At 36.0% G+C, this 22,462-nt stretch overlaps 1 protein-coding gene across 1 annotated transcript in view; it reads right to left on the bottom strand.

Moving 5' to 3' along the window:
• Window positions 1-7,803: 7,803 nt before the first annotated feature.
• The window catches only part of LOC107555651 (extracellular serine/threonine protein kinase FAM20C-like), a 70,131-nt gene continuing 55,472 nt past the window's right edge, over window positions 7,804-22,462 (bottom strand). The window contains exons 5-9 of the mRNA XM_016238515.1: window positions 18,717-18,832; window positions 16,286-16,466; window positions 15,915-16,024; window positions 11,141-11,222; window positions 7,804-7,900 (exon numbers count right to left, since the gene is read on the bottom strand). Of these exons, the coding sequence (XP_016094001.1) occupies window positions 7,804-7,900; window positions 11,141-11,222; window positions 15,915-16,024; window positions 16,286-16,466; window positions 18,717-18,832 (586 nt within the window). The remainder of the gene's footprint in view (window positions 7,901-11,140; window positions 11,223-15,914; window positions 16,025-16,285; window positions 16,467-18,716; window positions 18,833-22,462) is intronic.

Consider the following 22,462-nt stretch of genomic DNA (forward strand, 5'->3'; position numbering starts at 1 on the left):
AATAAATAAAACTATGATTTTTCAATTGGTTGCAAATTGCTCAGGGCTGATGACACATGTAAATGTAGCTCATAAGTAATATTAATCAAAAGCTATACACAATCAAGCCACCTGTCTGTCTGATGAATATGCATGACCTGTTTACATGATTTGTATATTAATTTGTCACTGTCACAGCATGAACGCTCCAAATCAGACCCCTCAAACCTCTTGAATATTAAATGCCTTGTTTTTTTAATGTAATATTTCACTTCACTAAACTTAAAAAATAACCCTTCACTTGCAAGTTAATTGAAGTTAATCTGTACTAGACAAGGAAAATTCACTGCCCTGCAAAAGTAATTTCGATCTTGCATAGGAAAATGCAATTAGGGAAGAGCAGGGCTGCATATTGGTAATGACCTTTATGAATGACATGTAGATACATTTCAATTTCAGTCCTAAATGGCCGAGTCAAGAGCACCGTGAGATCTAATGCAAGTCTCTTTCAGTGTGAAATATCAGCTTTAAGAGTTTGGTTATTGCAGGTAGAGCTTTTTAAATTCAGAGGAAAGGTGAAAAAGGCTTTTTCCCTTTTAAAATGCAACCTGCTGTTTAGCAATAGGGGATGAATATGACATCAACATCTCAGTTTTGTTTACATGTGAGATATTGCCTCACAGTGCGCCACAAGCTGTTGCCTGGAGACAGCAGTTGGCCCCTCCATCATCTTGCCGTCTAATCCATTCGGCGGGGCGCAGGTTTAGAGGGGTCCATTTCAGGACATGAAACACCTCCTACTGTACTCCGCACATGAAAGCCTCAGGATGGTTTGGCTTTGTGAAGGAAGGTTCTTTGAAAATTTAAAAGAGAGAAGAAGGCATCCTGTATAGTATTTGCTGTGATAATACGCATATTTAAATAACTTTTTTTTGTAAAACGTTGTACCACCATCCAGTGGTCAAGTAATAAATTGCATGTCCTACTGCCTCTGATACACACACACACACAAAAAAAAATTAAGATGTATTTGAATTACTTAGAACATTGACAACCATTTGGATTACACAGTTTTAACAACGACAAACTAATAAACTTAATGTGATGCATATTTGTCATTCATACATCAATGAAAGATGTATGCACTGCTACAAATAAACTGAATGTGTTTTAAATACACAGTAACCAGGTTTCTATATTTATCATCAATAAATTCAATTTGTTTCAATCTCATACATTTGAACTAGCTGAATATTGCTTGCTCGACAGCTATTTTATTAACCATACTATACCAGCTTTAACCATGTTCATACTTTTTAATTGAATACCTTGACATATTTTCACAATAAACAGCTTTATGGTGATTTTGCTGCCTCTGATACACACACACACACAAAAAATTAAGATGTATTTGAATTACTTAGAACATTGACAACCATTTGGATTACACAGTTTTAACAATGACAAACTAATAAACTTAATGTGATGCATATTTGTCATTCATACATCAATGAAAGATGTATGCACTGCTACAAATAAACTGAATGTGTTTTAAATACACAGTAACCAGGTTTCTATATTTATCATCAATAAATTCAATTTGTTTCAATCTCATACATTTGAACTAGCTGAATATTGCTTGCTCGACAGCTATTTTATTAACCATACTATACCAGCTTTAACCATGTTCATACTTTTTAATTGAATACCTTGACATATTTTCACAATAAACAGCTTTATGGTGATTCTAAGCAATTTGAGTAAATGCAATACACTATTCAAATAACAATTAAATAGATGCCATGTTTTTATTTATTTTAATTTTATTTTTTAATACAGAAATATTACCCGTTTCGTACCGGTTTCATTCATATGACTGACAAATATGCATAACATTAAGTTTGTTAGTTTATATTAAAACTGTGTAAACTGTGTACATTTCATAAACAATTGAAACATATCTTAAAAGCGTAAAATCTTAAAATACATAAATCTTGACTTAAAAATATATTTGTAATTTTTTTGAGTGTACTTGAGATGCTACAGGTTTTTTTTGTGACACTTGTAAAAAGCATATGAACAGAAGAAATAAGTCTGTTTTGCTCTTTATCAAATGGTAACAGACACCAACAGATGTAATTGAAGACTAGAACTTCATCTTCATGGTGTCGACAGAAAGGTTTTTAAGGTCACAGTGTCCTGTAACTGCCTCAGCATGTGAATGATTATAACGTAATAGAAGTGCATATAGCAGGATATGGGTGAGAGAGATAGAGGGTTTACGGATTAGAGGGGTATTATGTATCAGCTCTAAATGTATGTCTGTATGTGACCTGGCAGAGTGTCAGAGTAAGAGCAGCCTCACATATCTGAAGAAGCACAGAGCTGATAAATCTGCCTGCTTTTGAGGTTCGTTTTACGGATTAGTCCAGCGGCTGAGTTTAAGATATTCAAATACAGCCACAGTATTTTCTTCACAGACTTGATTTGCGATGTATTGTATGGAATCTTAAAGGAATGTTACAGGTTGACCTCTAGTACCACAGAAAATAAGGTCAACACTAGGTCCCTCAGTTTGTAAAACCATGCAAGTCTATGGAGCGGTTAACATGAGACCAGATGAAAATGATCTTTGTAAAGGTTTTGTCTACTATTTAATAACTCCTGTTATGACTAGGTAAAACTAGTAAACCTGATAACTTTATATGCACAAGGATATCAGAAAGCGACCGCTCAAACAGAGAAAAGTCCAAGCATACATCTATAACCGCTTGTGAAATAGAAGTGCACTTCAGCATATTTCTAAAAAAGAGTACTTGTTACGGAAATAATATACTGAAGTGAGTGTCATGTTTTCATGCGTGTTATTGTGTTATTTGCAATTAAACGAAAATGTATTATAGCTTAAATTTATATTAAAAGGAGTTAGTTGAACTTTAGAGTAATGCTTGACCCACTTAAATAGCACTTACATCTTTATACGTAATTTCATATTTACTTCTATTGTCTTTGAAATATGGTTTAAGTACACTGCTGAATGTATTGACAAGCATTTATGATAAACTAAAATATATGTTACTTCTATTGAAACTAGTATGTCATGTATTTAAATATATTTGAAGAGTTTATTTGCAAAAACAGATATTTATTGTTATGTTATTTTTGTGTTAGTTAGCTGTATTTTTTAGTTATTTTTTAACCTAATCAAAATAACCTAATTGCAGTTTGATTGAGATTAATTGAAATGCACAATGAAAAAAAAAAAAAAATTGAAATCTGTTTTTGCAAATTAACTCTTCATTTGCATTTACACATTTGTAGTGATGAAGTTGCAATTTAGTAGGCCTATATTAACTATATTAACTAATTAATATGAAATAATTAGAATATTTAAAATTACTATGACCATTGCATTGCAACTTTTTTTGGCATTTTTGGTCCTTTACAATCACTATTTGCTTTGCTTTTTACACATAAAAGAGTTCAACAACATAGCTTCATTTATTGCACACTTTTATCATTTTTCAAACAGATCTTCACAGTAACAATGCCTAAGAGAGGAAAAGAAAACTGAAGCTTTTTTTTTTGCTCTGAAAACAGCCTCTTGGATCAACGTATCATATTTACAGATATGTACAGAAAAACTGAGAGTATTGGGAACATTTTTAAGACTGTTTGGCTAATAGAAGCTTTGACCATCTCATAATTACTTACTGCCAACTAAAAAAAAAAACACTCCTTTGAGTCCAGGTCGTGGGTTACTAAAAGGTCAGTTTGTGAATAATCCCAAAACATTCAAGTTTCTTGAGCATTGCACAGGCACTGGGGTTAAACACAAAACACTACATGTGGCCCCTCACTTTACACAGAGCAGTCAGACTATCAAATCATCTTTACAATGTCTGTGAGGAACAGGGACTTCTTTTTAAAGCACACACACACACACAAAATCTCAAATGCAAAATAAGACCTAAAACCCAACACGATTTCCTCACAAATGTACTCTTTCTTAATAAATAGCATTTTGAGCTTTTAAAATACAACACACAAATACTTCCAAAAGGTTCATTTAGAGGCCAACTAAAACTTCTTTAAAATGCGATGGCGTGAATATGAGTGAATGAACGAGAAAGTGGCAATCACCACAAAGATAAAAGGCACTCTTTTGCCTTTTTTGGCCATGGTTTACACAACACAAAATAAGTGAGCGCTGAAAACAGGTTTTATGTAGAGCAATGGAATAATAACACAAAATCTCAAATGCAAAATAAGACCTAAAACCCAACAGGATTTCCTCACAAATGTACTCTTTCTTAATAAATAGCATTTTGAGCTTTTAAAATACAACACACAAATACTTCCAAAAGGTTCATTTAGAGGCCAACTAAAACTTCTTTAAATTGCGATGGCGTGAATATGAGTGAATGAACGAGAAAGTGGCAATCACCACAAAGATAAAAGGCACTCTTTTGCCTTTTTTGGCCATGGTTTACACAACACAAAATAAGTGAGCGCTGAAAACAGGTTTTATGTAGAGCAATGGAATAATAATTTTTGTTGAAAGGTCAGTATATGTGAGTAATGCTGAAAAACAAAACAAAACAGTAGGAATGAAACGATGTCCTATAATAAAACAATCTATCAGCATTATACCATGTCCTATAACCACTTTCCACAGGCAAGTCATTTGCTAATCAGTGCTGGATTCACAAATGATTCTTAAGAGTAGTGTTTTTCTTAACTGTTATTTTCATTCTACTTTATAACCTAAGAAAAAAGTAAGAAAATGTGATATTCCCTCAAAACATTTTTTAAAAGATTTATTTTTGGCATTTCTGCCTTTATTATGATAAGACAGATCAGAGCAGAGCAGAGCACAGCAGAGCAGAGCAGTCCACGTTCCCATATTTCATGATAATAAAACCAGAGAAACAGGGTGTGTAAAACACTGTGATTGATCCTCTCTGTTAATAATCACAGAACAACAAATGCTTGCACTAAATACCATTATGTAACCTCCCCAAACTGATTTCTAGGACACATTTTCATAGACCACGAAACACCGGCAGGAGCATTTGGTTTGCTATGTCATGCTCTGAACACGGAGCAATGAAACGGATGAGAGATCAGATCCCACGTCTCACTGAATGGAACGCAGCATAGTACACACAAATATGTGAAGCAGGATTTCAGACCAGTGAGAAGTTCACCGTTAGCACAACAACAAAAAAATAGACTCAGAAAAGAAATAGAAACCAACCAAAATGTCTTGTCCAGAGGTGTCCAATCCTGCTCCTGGAGGGCCACTGTCCTGCAGAGTTTAGCTCCAACCCTAAATAAACTCACCTGAACCAGCTAATCAAGCTCTTTAGGCCTGCTAGAAACATCCAGGCAGGTGTTTTGTAGTACGTTGAAGGAGCAAGTTTGGACTCCCCTGGTCTCGTTGGCCATTGCTTGTCACCTGGTTAGGACACAAACTTATTTTAACATGAAAGGACTTATCAGTTTGTTGCCTCCTGGTTAGGACTGATTGGTTTGTTTCATTCCCTCGAGCCTGTGCCCTACTCTATAATCAAGCACTGAAATCACTCCACCAGATGAGACTCGAGATACCTGCAGCGTGAAGTATGACTAACATCATTATGAACTTCCGCTAGCATAGCATCAGCCCGTCCTTAAGGTTCTCATTAAGAGAGAGCAGGTGTATTCAGCATGAGGCCTGAGATGGGAAACCCTGACGCACAGGACGCCTGAAGAACCAATCAGCGTGATTCTCTCCTTCACCACTGAATAACCTCAAATGAAGCGCGCACTTCACCTTAAGTGAAATAACAAACGTGCCGAATCTGACACTATGATTGAAGGCTTGATGGCACAATGTGCAATTGAAACGATGGCTTGGTTCAGATGGCAGGAAATTATGTCGAATTGTGAACGCACAGGGAAGGATGCGTTTAAGTGTCCTTGCACAGTAGTACTGCACTGCAGTACAATCATTAAAGCTTGTTTACGTGCCCTTATGTCGAAGACCTACATGAGCACAGTTGTGTTTGAATATATAGATCTGAGTACCAAAATCATCTGTTTCAGCTTTTGGTTCCAACTCGTCTGTACACTCGCCAACTTGAAATATGCAAATATAATTATACCAGCAGACTTGTCAAACAAATCAGGATGCAACAGAAAAGTATGTAGTGCAGCTCAAACACAAAGTTTTAAATGAAAAACACATATTTTGGGAAAAATAAAATGGGTTTCATACTTCAAATGTAATTTTGGTGATACTTTAGTATAGGGACCAATTCTGACTATTAACTAGTTGCTTATTAGCATGTCTATTATTAGCATATTGGCTGTTTATTAGTACTTATAAATCACAAATTCCGCATGACCATATTCATCCCTAATCTTACCCAACACCTAAACTTAACAACTACCTTACTAACTATTAATTTAAGCAGCAAATTAGGAGTTTATTGAGACAAAAATCTGTATAGATAATGGTTTGTTAATAGCGAGAATTGGACCTTAAAGGGATACTCCACCCCAAAATGAAAATTTTGTAATTAATCACTTACTGTCCGATTGACTGCTAAGTAAATTACACTGTCAAGGTCCAGAAAAGTATGAAAGACATCATCAGAGTAGTCCATTTGCCATCAGTGGTTCAACCGTAACGTTATGAAGCGACGAGAAAACTAAAATAACGACTTTATTCAACAATTCGTCTCCTCTGTGTCTCTCCGCATCACCGTAGTGCCATTTTGGAGAATATCCACTGAACGCAAGCAGCGTATGCTCTTCTGTGTCAGCCACGCTGCAGGGATGCGCTGTTTTCGTTCATATCAAAGCGTAAATACACGTAGAAAACGCATCCTTGTGTCGCGGCTGACACAGAATAGTGCACGCTGCTTGTGTTCATACTTTTCTGGACCTTGACAGTGTAATTTACTTGGCAGTCAATCAGACAGTCACAAGCCTCCCGGTTTTCATCCAAAATATCTTAAATTGTGTTCCGAAGACGAACAAAGCTTTTAGGGGTTTGGAACAACATGGTAAGGGATTAATGACAACATTTTCATTTTGGGGTGGAGTATCCCTTTAAAATAAAATGTGACCATACTTTTTTATTAAACTTTTAGTAAGTTATTGTTAAACTATATGAGTTTATGATCATTATATTAATTAGACATTCTTTTTAAATACTTACATTTGTTTTAACCATTAAAAAGGAAACATTTGAAAATTCCGAAAAAATGTGAGAAAAAAAGTAAAACTTCAATTCCAATAGGAACGTTCACACAGAACACATTTTGCATCAAACTACATGAAAGGCGAGCAGTAGAATTAAAAACAAACTCTGGAGATTTATTTTTACTGGATTTATTTTAAACAAGTGCCAAATGAGCATTTTTAGAACAACGTGTTGTGCGTGAAATTCTGCGAAAGACACAAGGCGCGAGTTTAATACACAACTGTCTAGTGAATGTTTGCATAGAAAAATAATGTGAAAGTAGTCAAGTGGAATGCAAAATGTGTTTGTGTGAATGGTCCCTTAGAATAGCAAATATAGCGACAAAGTGGAGTGTACTACGACCAGCTTGCAGAATTATGCAAATTGGGACACAGTCAGTGTTTTTTGCAGCCATTCATATAGATTGTTCTAGCAAGAAAACATCAGCCACAGGAAATAAATGTAAATGTGCAATAAAGGATACAGCTAGAATAACAGTGCACAGCAGACAGCAGGATGCGGTTGTGTCGGTGCTATACTGAATTACTGCACTGCAGTCACTCTCTCAGTTGGGAGGCTATTGCCTCAATTCAAGAGATGTCTGAAAGTAGAGAAAAACAATCGTACCTGCAGCACTGAGTCAAAGGGACCAGGATGGACATTTCATCATGTGAATGCTTTCCAAATCTGTGGGGTTAGAGAGATATTTTTAAATGGTTCTCTGGTGAAAAAGTGTGCTTAATTTGTATACTTGTATTGTACTTCAAATCTTAAAAGCATGTTTAAAAAAAACTGTACTTGTGGATAATATAATATTAATGAAATAAAAGGCCACTTAAGTGCACTTAAAGAGAGACACTTTCATGACGGTTAGTTAATAGTTTATATGTACTAAATTACAAGTCTATTATTACAAATGTGTATACATACAAATACATGTCATACAAGTTTCAATAGAAATTATGTTAGTTCGCCATAAATGTTTGTCAGTGCATTTAGCAGTGCGCTTTTTATTTCAAAGACAATAGAAAAAAATATGAATCTACATATAAAGATGTACTTGAGTCCTACTTGGTGGCTCAAAAAGCACTTTAAAGTTCAGCTAAGTGCATCTATTACACATTTAAAATATAATACATTTTCATTTAATTGCAATTAACATGCAAATAAGTGTCTGACGACTTTACATTCAGTTCACACTTCAGTATATTCTCTTAAAGTATATTACTGCCATACTAAGTAGGCTCTTTAAAAGTATGCTAAAGTGTACTATGTTTTTACTAGGGTAAAGATGCTAAAACGCTCAACAACCATTTCCAACATACTATACTTACACTCTAAAAAATGCTGGGTTGTTTCAACCCAACTTTGGGTCAAATATGGACTAACCCAACTTTTGGGTTAAAAATGTAATTAAAAAATGTAACCCAACAGCTGGGTTAGTCCATCTTTGACCCAAAGTTGGGTTGAAACAACCCAGCATTTTTTAGAGTGTAACTTTTACCAGACATAAAAGTTAGAATATGAAGAGCTCACCAAATTGTACATTTAGGTCTTTATTTAAGAAGAAATAAAACCTAGCTTATATGACGGACATTTAAATCACTTTCTGTCGTTATACATTCATCTTTCACTATTACTTTCATATTGGTAAGTCAAATTGTACAGCACATTACTGGTGTGGTTCAATGGTGCTGAAATGTGTTTTCAGAGGTCATATCTTACATTTTACAGTTATATTCTTATTTATAAGTACAAACCCAATTCCAAAAAAGTTGGGACACTGTACAGATTGTGAGTAAAAAAGGAATGGAATAATTTACAAATCTCATAAACTTATATTTTATTCACAATAGAAAAAAATAACATATCAAATGTTGAAAGTGAGACATTTTGAAATGTCATGCCAAATATTGGCTCATTTTGGATTTCATGAGAGCCAAAAAAGTTGGGACAGGTAGCAATAAGAGGCTAAATGTACATATAAGGAACAGCTGGAGGACCAATTTGCAACTTATTAGGTCAACTGGCAACATGATTGGGTATAAAAAGAGCCTCTCAGAGTGGCAGTGTCTCTCAGAAGTCAAGATGGGCAGAGGATCACCAATTCCCCCAATGCTGCGGCCAAAAATAGTGGAGCAATATCAGAAAAGAGTTTCTCAGAGAAAAATTGCAAAGAGTTTGAAGTTATAATCATCTACAGTGCATAATATCATCCAAAGATTCAGAGAATCTGGAACAATCTCTGTGCGTAAGGGTCAAGGCCGGAAAACCATACTGGATGCCCGTGATCTTCAGGCCCTTAGACGGCACTGCATCACATACAGGAATGCTACTGTAATGGAAATCACAACATGGGCTCAGGAATACTTCCAGAAAACATTGTCGGTGAACACAACCCACCGTGCCATTCGCCGTTGCCGGCTAAAACTCTATAGGTCAAAAAAGAAGCCATATCTAAACATGATCCAGAAGCGCAGGCGTTTTCTCTGGGCCAAGGCTCATTTAAAATGGACTGTGGCAAAGTGGAAAACTGTTCTGTGGTCAGACGAATCAAAATTTGAAGTTCTTTTTGGAAAACTGGGACGCCATGTCATCCGGACTAAAGAGGACAAGGACAACCCAAGTTGTTATCAGCGCTCAGTTCAGAAGCCTGCATCTCTGATGGTATGGGGTTGCATGAGTGCATGTGGCATGGGCAGCTTACACATCTGGAAAGGCACCATCAATGCTGAAAGATATATCCAAGTTCTAGAACAACATATGCTCCCATCCAGACGTCGTCTCTTTCAGGGAAGACCTTGCATTTTCCAACATGACAATGCCAGACCACATACTGCATCAATTACAACATCATGGCTGCGTAGAAGAAGGATCCGGGTACTGAAATGGCCAGCCTGCAGTCCAGATCTTTCACCCATAGAAAACATTTGGCGCATCATAAAGAGGAAGATGCGACAAAGAAGACCTAAGACAGTTGAGCAACTAGAAGCCTGTATTAGACAAGAATGGGACAACATTCCTATTCCTAAACTTGAGCAACTTGTCTCCTCAGTCCCCAGACGTTTGCAGACTGTTATAAAAAGAAGAGGGGATGCCACACAGTGGTAAACATGGCCTTGTCCCAACTTTTTTGAGATGTGTTGATGCCATGAAATTTAAAATCAACTTATTTTTCCCTTAAAATTATAAATTCTCAGTTTAAACATTTGATATGTCATCTATGTTGTATTCTGAATAAAATATTGAAATGTGAAACTTCCACATCATTGCATTCTGTTTTTATTCACAATTTGTACAGTGTCCCAACTTTTTTGGAATCGGGTTTGTATAATTAAAATGTATTATTTTCATCCTGCAAAACCGCATATGTAACACCAGTAATAGCAGAATAGCAACTTCAACAAAAGTACTGACATATAAAGAGTAGTCCTTTATATAACTTCATGATAGGACCTTGCAACTTATTTGTAGCAGTAAAACCCCATCAGAAATTCAGTTCAGTTCACACAAATAGAAGAAAATACATGTAAATTTTAGTCGGCATTGATTAAGATTAATCTTAGATTAATCTGGCATTGAGAGACCTATGGCTCTACACAGTGGCTTACTTCAGTAACAAATGTAGAGAATGAAAAAGCAGCCACTTCAGTCGAGCAGAATGTCATTTTAATCAAAATCCTTTATCTGTGCGAGCACCTGTGTGACTTCTACCCACTGTGAGCCCTTCAACGGCACACATATTACACCCTGAGACATGATGCCATATAATTCTGACCTTCCACTCAACATCTACATATTCACGCCTCTTAAGATAGAAACACTCTGTTTCCATGGTTTCAGTGTAAAAAGGAAGTGGCTGTGGAGTCGTGTGGAGCGAGGTGTGAAGGACGGTGAGGACGTTACACTATAATAAAAACGGCTTACCCTCTGCCGTTGTCCAAATGAATAATGAAAGTCTCATTTCCAAACTTCTCAAAAGTCTCGTAATGGTGGCGATCCATGTTGCCTGTTCAGTGCGAAAAAGGAGAGAGGAAGAGTGAAATACAGGAAGATTGATGTGGGATGTTGAAGAAAAGATAAAAGGAAGTCCATCGCTCCTTTAAGTTAAACGTGAAAAAGAACAACCCAGTCATTTTTTTGGTAAGCCTTTCTCTGCAAGCTTGTGAAAAACAAGCTGTTCAGATTTCGCTCCCCCCGTGACGTAGAATGGGGATCTTATCATAATATTACTGCAAGTTTCCACCCACGGCGCCGCCATTGTGTTTTTGCAACTGAAAGTAACACCATAGTGAAAGTTCGAGCAAAGCATGCTAACTGTTCTGTCTTTGGCTGCACTGATGAGCACAGATCACTATTTCGAGTCCCAGCCGCAGAGGAGACGAGAGAGCAGTGGATTTATTGATTTATTTACTGTATATTAAGCTGCTGCCTGCCACACAGATCTAATATAAACATGCAAATTCTCTCCCAGATGTTTACCTTCACAGACATAACTGACTGTTTTTGTAACTCGTGTGTTTTTAACATAAACTTGTGTGTATTTGACAGTTTAAGCGCAATAAGACATGAAAGAGAACTTAGTTTAATACTCACATGTTGTGACCACGAGATATTAACTCGTGGGAATGTGACAATATGTTGTGGCCACGAGATATTCATTCGTGGGAACGTCATATTAACTCGTGGGAATGTGATATTATGTCGTGGCCACAAGATGCCATGTTGAGGGAATGACATTCATTCACGAGTTTAAAGCGTATACAAACCTGCGTGACAATAGTAACCCGGGATTATCAGAGAGAGATAAAAAAAATTATCCATCCCACAGTCTTGTAAATTCATTAACTGATTTTGTCTTTTTATTTAATATTTGTATATTATTATTATTATTATTATTATTATATTAACTGGTTAGGGCTATATTTTTATATTTATTGTGTATCGCTTTACCTAATAAACGTTCTGTATAATTATGCTAGTAGACCTAATTGCTATCATATATTTTGCAAATACTGTAAATTATACCAATAAAATATTGACTTTATGATTGTATTTATGCCCGTGTGTGACGATAAATGAGCATGTGTTTCCATTTTGATAGTACGTGAATGATTTATTCCTGAATGAAACACTAGCCTATAGTATTTATAATTATGGTCAATTAATTAGCAGAAATAAAATGAAATATATGATAATTTCAACCTTTAAACCGCATACCAGTAAAAATTCCAATCAGCATAATCAAAGCTTTATTAGCATGTCAGGCATTTACAGTAGGTTATTATTTACAAAACTATTCAGGGGTGCATTTCCCAAAAACAACTATGGTCGCAAGTTCCGTCGTTACCAATAGAGTTCAATGGAACGAACCACCATAGTTAGCTAACGATGCTTTTGGCAAACACACCCCAGAATGTTAAGTAAAGAAATCGAAATGAAGGGAAAAACGAATATAAAAATATAACCAATAATAATAGGCTAATAATAATATTATACAAATATTACGGAAAAAGGACAATCAGTTAATGGACTTACAAGACTGTGGGATGGATAAAAATGTTTTCTTGTTTTATGTACTTTATGTAACATTTATTCATGATAAACTTCATTCGAATGCTGTCTATATCGCGCGCAATACAGTCCTGTATCCTAGGCCAGGTTAATATAATAATTTAATAATGTAATAATTTCTATAATAATTAATAGAATTATAAATATAATAATTTCTTAATTGAAAATAACATATGAATAATTCCATCTCTGATAATCTCAGGTTACTATGGTCATGCAGGTATGTTTACACATTAGAAATGGATGTCGTAACCTTGACAAAATTATCTTGTGGCCACGGCATAATATCATGTTCCCACAAGTTAATATGATGTTCCCACAAATTAATATCTTGTGGCCACAACATATTATCACGTTCCCACGAGTTAATATGTCATGCCCACGAAAAAACTAAGTGAACCGAACATGTCCCCTCCTGGTCACTGTACAATAGATACGGTAATCAAAACCAAACAGATGTTTTTTAGCAGAGTATCTGAGGTACCAGCTGTAAAAGCACAGCCTTGTCCTGGAAAAGGGGGTGGGGAGCAGCAGCACATTTGCATTTAAAGAGACATGCACTAAAACAGCGTGTATCTGCTTCCACTCAAAATAGGCTTTTTCCAAATTATATAATAAATGATCTGTGGGGTATTTTGAGCTGAAACTTCACAGGCACATTCTGAGACTTACATTTCAAAAGGGGCACAGTAGGTCTCCTTTAAGTTATTTTCAACAGATTCCAGTTCTGCAGTTGATAATTTTAGTCGTCTTAATGACTAATGCTGACATTTAAAACTTGACACTTGAATCAGAATCTATATTTATCCACACACAAGTAGGGCTGGAGGAGTTGGTTTCTATGGTGTTCACACAATGTCCTCTCAGAAAAGCACCAGGAACTTCTGATGAACAGGGGAAATTCCCTCAGATCAACCTGAGGTTAGCAGCCTCGCTCAAGGGCACACGGCTCATGAATGGATCAAAACACTCTCAAGCTCTGAAGACACATCCAGAGATCACCCACAGACTGTGAATTTATATCTTGCAACTGTGACTTTATTGAAATTGAGACTTTATACTTAACATAGTCGTGGCTTTATATCTCTGTCGTTATATCTCAAAAAAGTTATTATTTCTCAGAATCTTTACACTTCTTGTTGTAGCTTTATATCTTGCAGTGTGACTTCTTTATCTCACAAAGTGACTATATACTTTCTTTTATCCAACAATGTGACTTTATGTCTCACAATAACTGTTATTATGTATATGACTCCTGTAATTGTGACTTTATTTCTCAGAATTGAGACAAACTATTTTCCTAATTGTGACTTCACATCTCAAAAATTAACTTTATTTCTCAAAATTGACTTTATTTCTCAAAATTGAGACTTTATACTTTTAGTTAGTGACTATATATTTTGCAGTGTGACTTTATATACTTTTTATTCCACAATATGACTTTATCTCACAATGTGACTTATCATATGTACGACTATTGTAATTGTGACTTTATATCTGAAGATGGTGACTATTTCTCAAAATTGAGACTTTGCATCTTACCACTGTGACTTTACATCTCGCAGTGTGACTTCTGCAATGTGACTTTATATCTCACAGTGACTTTTTTTAAATCTCGCAGTATCTTTATTTCTTGCGATGTTACTGTAAATCCCACAACTGTGACTTCTGCGCAATTCAACTTTTTTATCTGACAATGTGACTTTTTTATAATCTAACAGTGTGACTGTTTCTTGTAATTGAGAATTTATATCTCCCAATTGTGTCTTTTATCTTGCAATGTGACTTTATATATCACAATATGATCTTTTTAAATCTTGCAGTGTGACTTTATATCTCACAGCGACTTTTTTATTTATTGTAATGTAACTGTATATCTCCCAACTGACTTTCTCACAATATGGCTTTTTATCTCACAATGTGAATTTATTTATTGTAATCGTAACTTTATATCTTCCTATCGTGACTTTATTTCTCGAAATTGACTTTATACCTCCTAGTTGTGACTTTATATCTTGCTGTGTGACTTTTTTATATCACAATGTGACTTTGTTTCTTAAATTTGCAACTGTATATATTCCTATTGTGACATTATATTTCAAAATTGTGAATTTATTTCTTGAAATTAAAACTTTATATCTTCCAGTTGTGACTTTATATATCACAGTGTGACTCCATCTTACAATGTGACCAGATGTGAGTTTATCTTGAGATGTGACTTTATATCTCAGTGACATTCTTTAAAACCTTGCAATGCAACTTTATTTGCTTGCAATGTGACTGTATATTTCCCAGTTGTGACTTTCTCACAGTTTCATCAGCCCGATCTCATGGCAATTCGTACATATTTTACGAGGTGGCTAATTCGTACGAATTCGTACGGCCTCACTCGTACAAATTCACACGATTTTTACTAAATCGTACGTATTTTACGAGTTGCACAATTCGTATGAATTTGTACAAATTACCTACACCTAACCCCGCCCCTAAACCTACCCGTCACTGGGGTCTAGACAAATCATACAAAATCGTACGAGTGATGTCGTACGAATTTGTACGAATTAGCCACCTCGTAAAATACATACGAATTTGTCGTGAGATAGCGTTGGTTTGACTTATCTCTTAATGTTACTGATTATCTCCTAAATTTGACTGTTTATAATCAAAACATTTTTTTACCTCACATTGTGACTTTATATCTCACAAAGTCTGTTTCTTATTTTTAAACTTGTATATCACAATTAACTTTTTTTTTTTTTACATTTTTTATTCTATTTTTTATTTTCATAGTTCAATGGCCATATTAAGCAATGTGTCTGGCTGGCTATTACACAACTTCCAGGAGACAGAATGCATACGTTTTTTATTATTTGCCACTATAGGGGCATGTTGTCACAAAAGTTGCATCCAATGAACTGTCTCTCTTTCCTGGGCGATAATGGAAAATGTTCCATTTTATATAAGACTTCATGAGTCTACACAAACATTTAATTAAAAAATGCAAAAATGTAAAAATAAAGTTACCCTAAAAAAACTTTCTGGAGTGAAAAGTAATATTTCCCCCAGTTTCCCCTATACTTCTAAGCAAAATTTTATAAACACGTTTTTAAACATGTTCAACACTTACCCATTAGAAAGTCAAAAATAGTCATGTCCATGATGTCCAGAAGTCGTGTGCCTCGGTCATACGGAGGAGTCTGTTTGACTTCATCACAATAGTCCGGATCCACTTCCCACCTTACAAAAGAGAAAACGAATAAGAAACTCAGTTCACCTTTAAATTTGAGCTGCATTTAGTCCCTTCTCATATATAACCCTACTAGCGTACAACTGCCATCTCAAACAGGATGGCCCATTGTTTTACTGCACAGATAGGATTTCTCTGAGAGTAAGTGAGAACCGCAGTAGTCTTTTTTGCTGATAAAGCCAGACTGTAGTTTAATGAAGATATGGGGTGGTGCGTGGAGACCGGAGATAAAGCGGAGAAAAAGAGCTTACTCAGCTTTCTTGCGTTTGTGGTAGGAGCGGCGCCAGGGGTTCCTCCAGGTCTTGCGCTTAGCTAGTGCCAAGTCAGGAAGAAATGCAGCCAGGGAGCCCTCGATCTGGTCGGGCTTCCCACATAGGGCATGTTCTGTGGAGCAGTAGTAGGAGCACTCGCCGTAGAAGCAGATATTGTTGGCTGCAGAGGTGAGGAAGAAAAGGTCTTGAGAAAACTGTTCTGGGGGGGGATTAAAATGGACCACCAGTGAAGCAAAGAGAAAGGAAAAGTCCCTCTGGAGTAACATGGGGTTAAGTGTCTTCATGTACACAATGGTAATAGCTCATTGATTGCCCATTACTGGGTTTGAACCTACAACCTTTTGGAATCCCCAGATATTTAAGTCAAGTTTTATATAACGTGAAGCAGCTGTTTTTTACTGATGCATTGATTTTTAATGAATAAATAATCTTATCTTTTGGTTTGCATTCATAAAGTTAAATAATAATAATAATAATAATAATAATAATAATAATGAATTATATATCATATATTAACTTTTTTTCCCAAAATAAGTATTTTGTGATATACACCATAACCATGTAATGTGGTTACTTATATAAGCACAAAATACTTAAAATAGTAAAACTCCCCTCAAATCTTAAAAGCATATTTAACTAAAGTGTACTTGCAGACATATTTAATATTAATTAACCCTGCTGAAAAAAAACAATAGAAACCATCACAGATTTTGTAATGGTTTTACTGGTTATAATGGGAAGTGTACTGGTTTTAATGGAAATTGTAATTGTGCCTATTGGTCTCTACTAGTAACTGGTCACCTTCTATTGGTGGCTTGTTAAAACCACTCAATCCTAATGGAATATGTCCCAAAACACACTACAGGAAAGCATTTCTTATTGGTTTTAATGGTTAAAAGTTGATGGTCTGTAATGGTATTTGTAGTGGAAACCATTAGAATTTCTGTGATGGTTTCTATTGTTTTTTTTTGGCAGGGAAATAAAAGGGCACTTAAGTATATTTAAAGAGAGATACTTTCATGACTACGCTTCTAAAGGTGCTTATAGTATGTACATTATCACAGTACCTTTAAAAAGTGCATTTTGTAATAATGTCAAATTAAAAGTTTTACTTTAAAGTTCATTTTAACTCATTATGCTTAATAATCTTTTGTCTTGCTGTGATTATTTTGATGTGTTGACTGACATACTAGAGCATATGTAATGTACTTGATTTTAAATGATTTAAATACATAACATACAAGGTTCAATAGATATAACATTAAAGTATATTTTAATTTATCATAAATGCTCGTCAGTACATTCAGCTACACCTTAACCTTATTTCTGCACAATTTAAGTAATTATGAAAAGACATAAATTTGTATTAAATTCTACTTAAGTGGGTCAAAAGCACTTTAAGGTTTATTGCATTTAATATAAATTTAAACTATAATACATTTTCATTTAATTGCAAATAACATGCAATTAAATGTCCAAAAGCAGCCTTTCTCAGTAACAGCCACATAAATGTATCTATGTGGCAGGAAATACAGTTGACACATATGTGTATATCATCATATATCACAATCATGATGGTAACCAAATTTGACAGCAACAACATGCTAACTATGGCAATCTTTTGTGCAGCAGCCTTGTTTATAGTGTTACAGTTAGCAGAGGATGCTTTTGAAATAGGTGACTTCTCCAGATGTGCCTTTATTTGATGTCAGTGATCTAAAATGCTCGGATTCACCAAGGGCTCATTAAACGCTGCTGTTTAGCCAATGATGAATCATTATGTATAACGCCTTTTTCAAATGTTTCCTGACATGGCTCCCCGGGGGAAGCGGAGCCCTTTCACTCGTTCCCACAAAAACACATTTGTCATGAAAAGTGGAGGCAGAATGCTAATGATAGCCCCGCAGAGAAAGAATATGGCCAATCTGTGTGCCTCATCCGAACACTTACATCGTCTAAATGTCGGTAATTTAGTTGCCAAACTAGCTGCACGTGTGTTATTGCATGCTTGTTACTCCCCAATTAAAGGCTGTAATTAGCCTAGCATCTTGGCTGGGTGTCGTTAGCTGGTCTATGGCTGGTCTACTGCACGCTTTTTGTGCTATTATTTGTCACAGCCCGTAATTGGTTAGTTTAATAGCTCTTTATGGACTTTTTAAGCTGTTAAAAAAGGAATAAGCAGTCAAAAATACACAGCAAGATGCTAACATGCTAAACTATGCAACAAATTTAACTAAATGCTAACACTTTGACACCACAGGGAAGTTTGTCATGAAACTGAATGACTGTCTGATTCTCAGAAATGTGGATTTTCCCATTGTCTGAACTCTATATGCGTGAGAAGCCAACAATCAGGGGGAAGCATGCTCTGATGGGGTAGAAGAAAAGGCCCTGCGGAAGTCACTCATACCTGGGGATACGAAGAATGTCCGCCAGAGCTTTTTGTCACGGGTCACGTCTCGGATCTCCCGTGTCATGTTCACCAGCCTGCCGGCCACCGGCGGAACTCTCCGGAAATCCAGGATTCTGTGCGCCACAAACAAACGACATTGTCAAACGATTCATTTGCAATGCATTATCAGATACAACACCTGTGGTGTTTCTTCACGCAGGCCTTGCACAGTTCACAGGCTGCTTTATGAGAACAGTGACACCAGACATTTAATCTCCTGCCGCATTCAATAATGAGGAAACAAACAATAAAGAGCGCAGAAAATCCATAGAATAGAGCCATTTCTAAAGTGGCTGGGTAATGATTTTTTTCTTCAAGGTGCTACTGCTAAGCAACTGAGCCCACTCTTTACTCACTGGCTTTATGACACCTCCGTGATTGCTCTTTATTAGACTTTTATTGGCGTTTTAGCATCTGGCCACACACCACAGGATATAAATACCCTCTAGTTTCTCTCTCATTTGGTCTTTCTTGTGTACTTGTGTTGGGCAAAAGTCAGAATTGGCTCTTTTTCAATTATGAGTGAGTTTTTAATTAAACTGGCCACATGCCTCACAAGAAGTGGAATTGGAATGATAGGGAGAAAAAAATACAGGTGCAATTTTCAGAAATTCAACACAATATTTCTAATAAAAACAAACACATATGCATTATTAATATGTGGTTTTTATCCCTTAACATGTAGAATATTGTCCTCAATTACTAGACATCTCTAAACTAAGTTTAATAATGTCAAAACAAATGACACATCAAACTGATTATAATTTTGCCATATAGCACCACATCTAAAATGAGAGTGTATTTATTAAATACAAATTAAATACATTAATATTTCATTCAACTGCACCATATAAAAAAAATGTCATGAAAGTTAACTGATTAAATATACACATATAATATTTATAAAATCACACATTAGTTTGGGGACCAATTCACACTATTAACTATTAACTCAATAAACAAATTAATTTAATAAACTCTTAATTTGCTGCTTATTACTAGTTAGCAAGGTAGTTGTTAGTTTAGGTATGGGGTGGATTAAGGGATCTAAAATATGGTCATGAAGAATATGTGCTTTGAGTACTAATAAACAGCCAACACGTTAATAATAAGCATGCTAATAAGCAACTAGTTCATAGTGAGAATTGGTCCCTAAACTAAAGTATAACCATTTATTTTTATCTTACCATGGTCAATTTACTACTATTAAATTAATCAATACTAAATATAAATATCTGCAGGAGTGTCAACTAATGATTATGAATAAGGTACTCCATATGTTGTTTGTATGATAATATATTTATATGTAATTGATACTGAAAAATGAAACATTATTATAAACTACACTAAGAACAGTTAGAAGATTTTCCATATTTTCCATCATTTCATTTCAGTTTAACTTCTTTAAATTCAAACTGGAATTACAATTTGAGTTTGCATCCTGTTTGCAATTTCAACTCAAACAGAGGAATTGAATTGCAATTTAAAAATCTTTCTGAATTCAATTCTGAATGGTGCGCACGCATGCTGGAGGGTTTGTTCATCTCTCAGTCTTTGTCTGTGTCCAGTGGGCCGCCTCAGAGAAAATCCCACATCGTGTGGTGCATGGGCTCCTGGCCCCTGAGAGACAGAAACCCAAGCCTTTGAGATGAAACCACTCAGGGGTCGCAAGTTGCAGAGTGACTCTGGACGCAGGCGACAAAGAGCCCAGTGTGGAAACACTGCATTCTAGGAACATTCTGTCGGACGTTTGTGGAAATAAGCTACAGTATAACCGAGAGGAAGTGGTTTGCGATGAAGTTGAGAGTACTGTAGTAACACAACATTTCTTGTCAAATTCAGTTGTTTCTCTCACACTAAGCAAAGCTATCAATATACCATTTCACTAGCAAAGCGTTATCACTCAGCTGACAATAAGTTGGCATATCATACAATGCTTTTTCCTCCCCTAAATAAAATACATCATGGACATGACAGGCGCCTCAAATGAGAGCAACAACGTTCTGGAGGAAATGGAGTGGGTCTCACAAGCTCAATTAGCTCTCTGACTCCACAAAGCCTCTCTCTGTGGGGCTTCTTGTTAAAGTCAGTGGGGAGTTTCTTCTGACTTCTGACTGCACTCACATGCACCTTGTTACTCTGGGAGTAACTGTAAGGTGTATCGACTCTATCGCACTAAGTGCTTTTCAGGCCGTTGTCCAAAAGTCTTGAGTGACATGCGCAGAGCGGCGAGAATATAATAAGAGTTGGTTTGGCTTTCTGACATCACAATGGTGCGAGCGCTCTCGTGTGTAAAAGTGAAATGTGGAGATGTGTGTGTGGTTATGGTTTCTTTTTCCCGGCCAACGTCCATTCTAGAGCAGTATCAGAGCACTACAGGTGTTTTCAGTGAAAGAACTGGGAGGAAGCCAAGCTGAAGGTCTCTGTAAGGGGAATTTCCTCTTAAAGGCTACTGGGGTGGTTGAATGGGGTTTGGATGAGTGTCATGCAGGCTACCAAATTTAACAGACTTGTTCAATATACACCATAACACAATAATTTTTAATAATGGACTTTTCTTAAAAACTTTTCTATTTATTGGTGGTACATAAAATAAAATAATAAAATAAAATTTAATGTAAGAGTTTACAACATGGTTCAATTTGTTCTAATTAGTTAACTACATTAGTTAACACGAACTAACAATGAAAAATATTCAAATTTCTAATATTCTAGTATTTATTAATTCTAGTTAATTTAATCTCGGCATTACTAATGCATTATTACTATTAAAATTTGAATCTATTAATATTATTTAATGGACCTGAGCTGACATGAGCAAACAATGAACAGTTATATTTTTATTAAAGGGGTCATATGATGCTATTTAAATTTTTCCTTTCTCTTTGGAGTGTTACAAGCTCTTGGTGCATAAAGAAGATCTGTAAAGTTGCAAAGACTAAAGTCTCAAAGTCTCAGTTGACCGTCATGAGTCAAGTCAAGTTACAGTTCATTATAATGAGTCAAGTCAAGTCACAGCTAATCTTCCTGAGTCAAGTCAAGTCACAGCTAATCTTCCTGAGTCAAGTCAAGTCACAGCAAATATTCCTGAGTCGAGTCTAGTCACAGTTGATCATCATGAGTCAAATCGAGTCACAGTTTATTATCCTGAGTCTGGTCAAGTCACAGCTGATATTCATGAGTCTAGTCAAGTCACAACTGATCTTCATGAGTCAAGTCAAGTCGCAGCTGATCTTCATGAGTCAAGTCAAGTCGCAGCTGATCTTCATGAGTCAAGTCAAGTCGCAGCTGATCTTCATGAGTCAAGTCAAGTCGCAGCTGATCTTCATGAGTCAAGTCAAGTCGCAGCTGATCTTCATGAGTCAAGTCAAGTCGCAGCTGATCTTCATGAGTCAAGTCAAGTCGCAGCTGATCTTCATGAGTCAAGTCAAGTCGCAGCTGATCTTCATGAGTCAAGTCAAGTCGCAGCTGATCTTCATGAGTCAAGTCAAGTCACAGTTGATCGTCATGAGTCCAGTCAAGTCTCAGCTGAGCTGCCAGAGCCTTGTTACGTCACAGCTGATCTTCTAGAGTCTCGCCATGTCTCAACTGTTCGTCCAGAGTCTTGTCATGTCTCAACTGTTCGTCCAGAGTCACGTCACGCCTCAGTTATTCATCCAGAATCACGTTGCATCACAGCTGATCATCCAGAGTCATGTCACGTC

Source organism: Sinocyclocheilus grahami, unplaced genomic scaffold (genome assembly GCF_001515645.1).
Source record: "Sinocyclocheilus grahami isolate Dianchi unplaced genomic scaffold, SAMN03320097.WGS_v1.1 scaffold542.1, whole genome shotgun sequence".
NCBI lineage: Eukaryota > Metazoa > Chordata > Actinopteri > Cypriniformes > Cyprinidae > Sinocyclocheilus > Sinocyclocheilus grahami.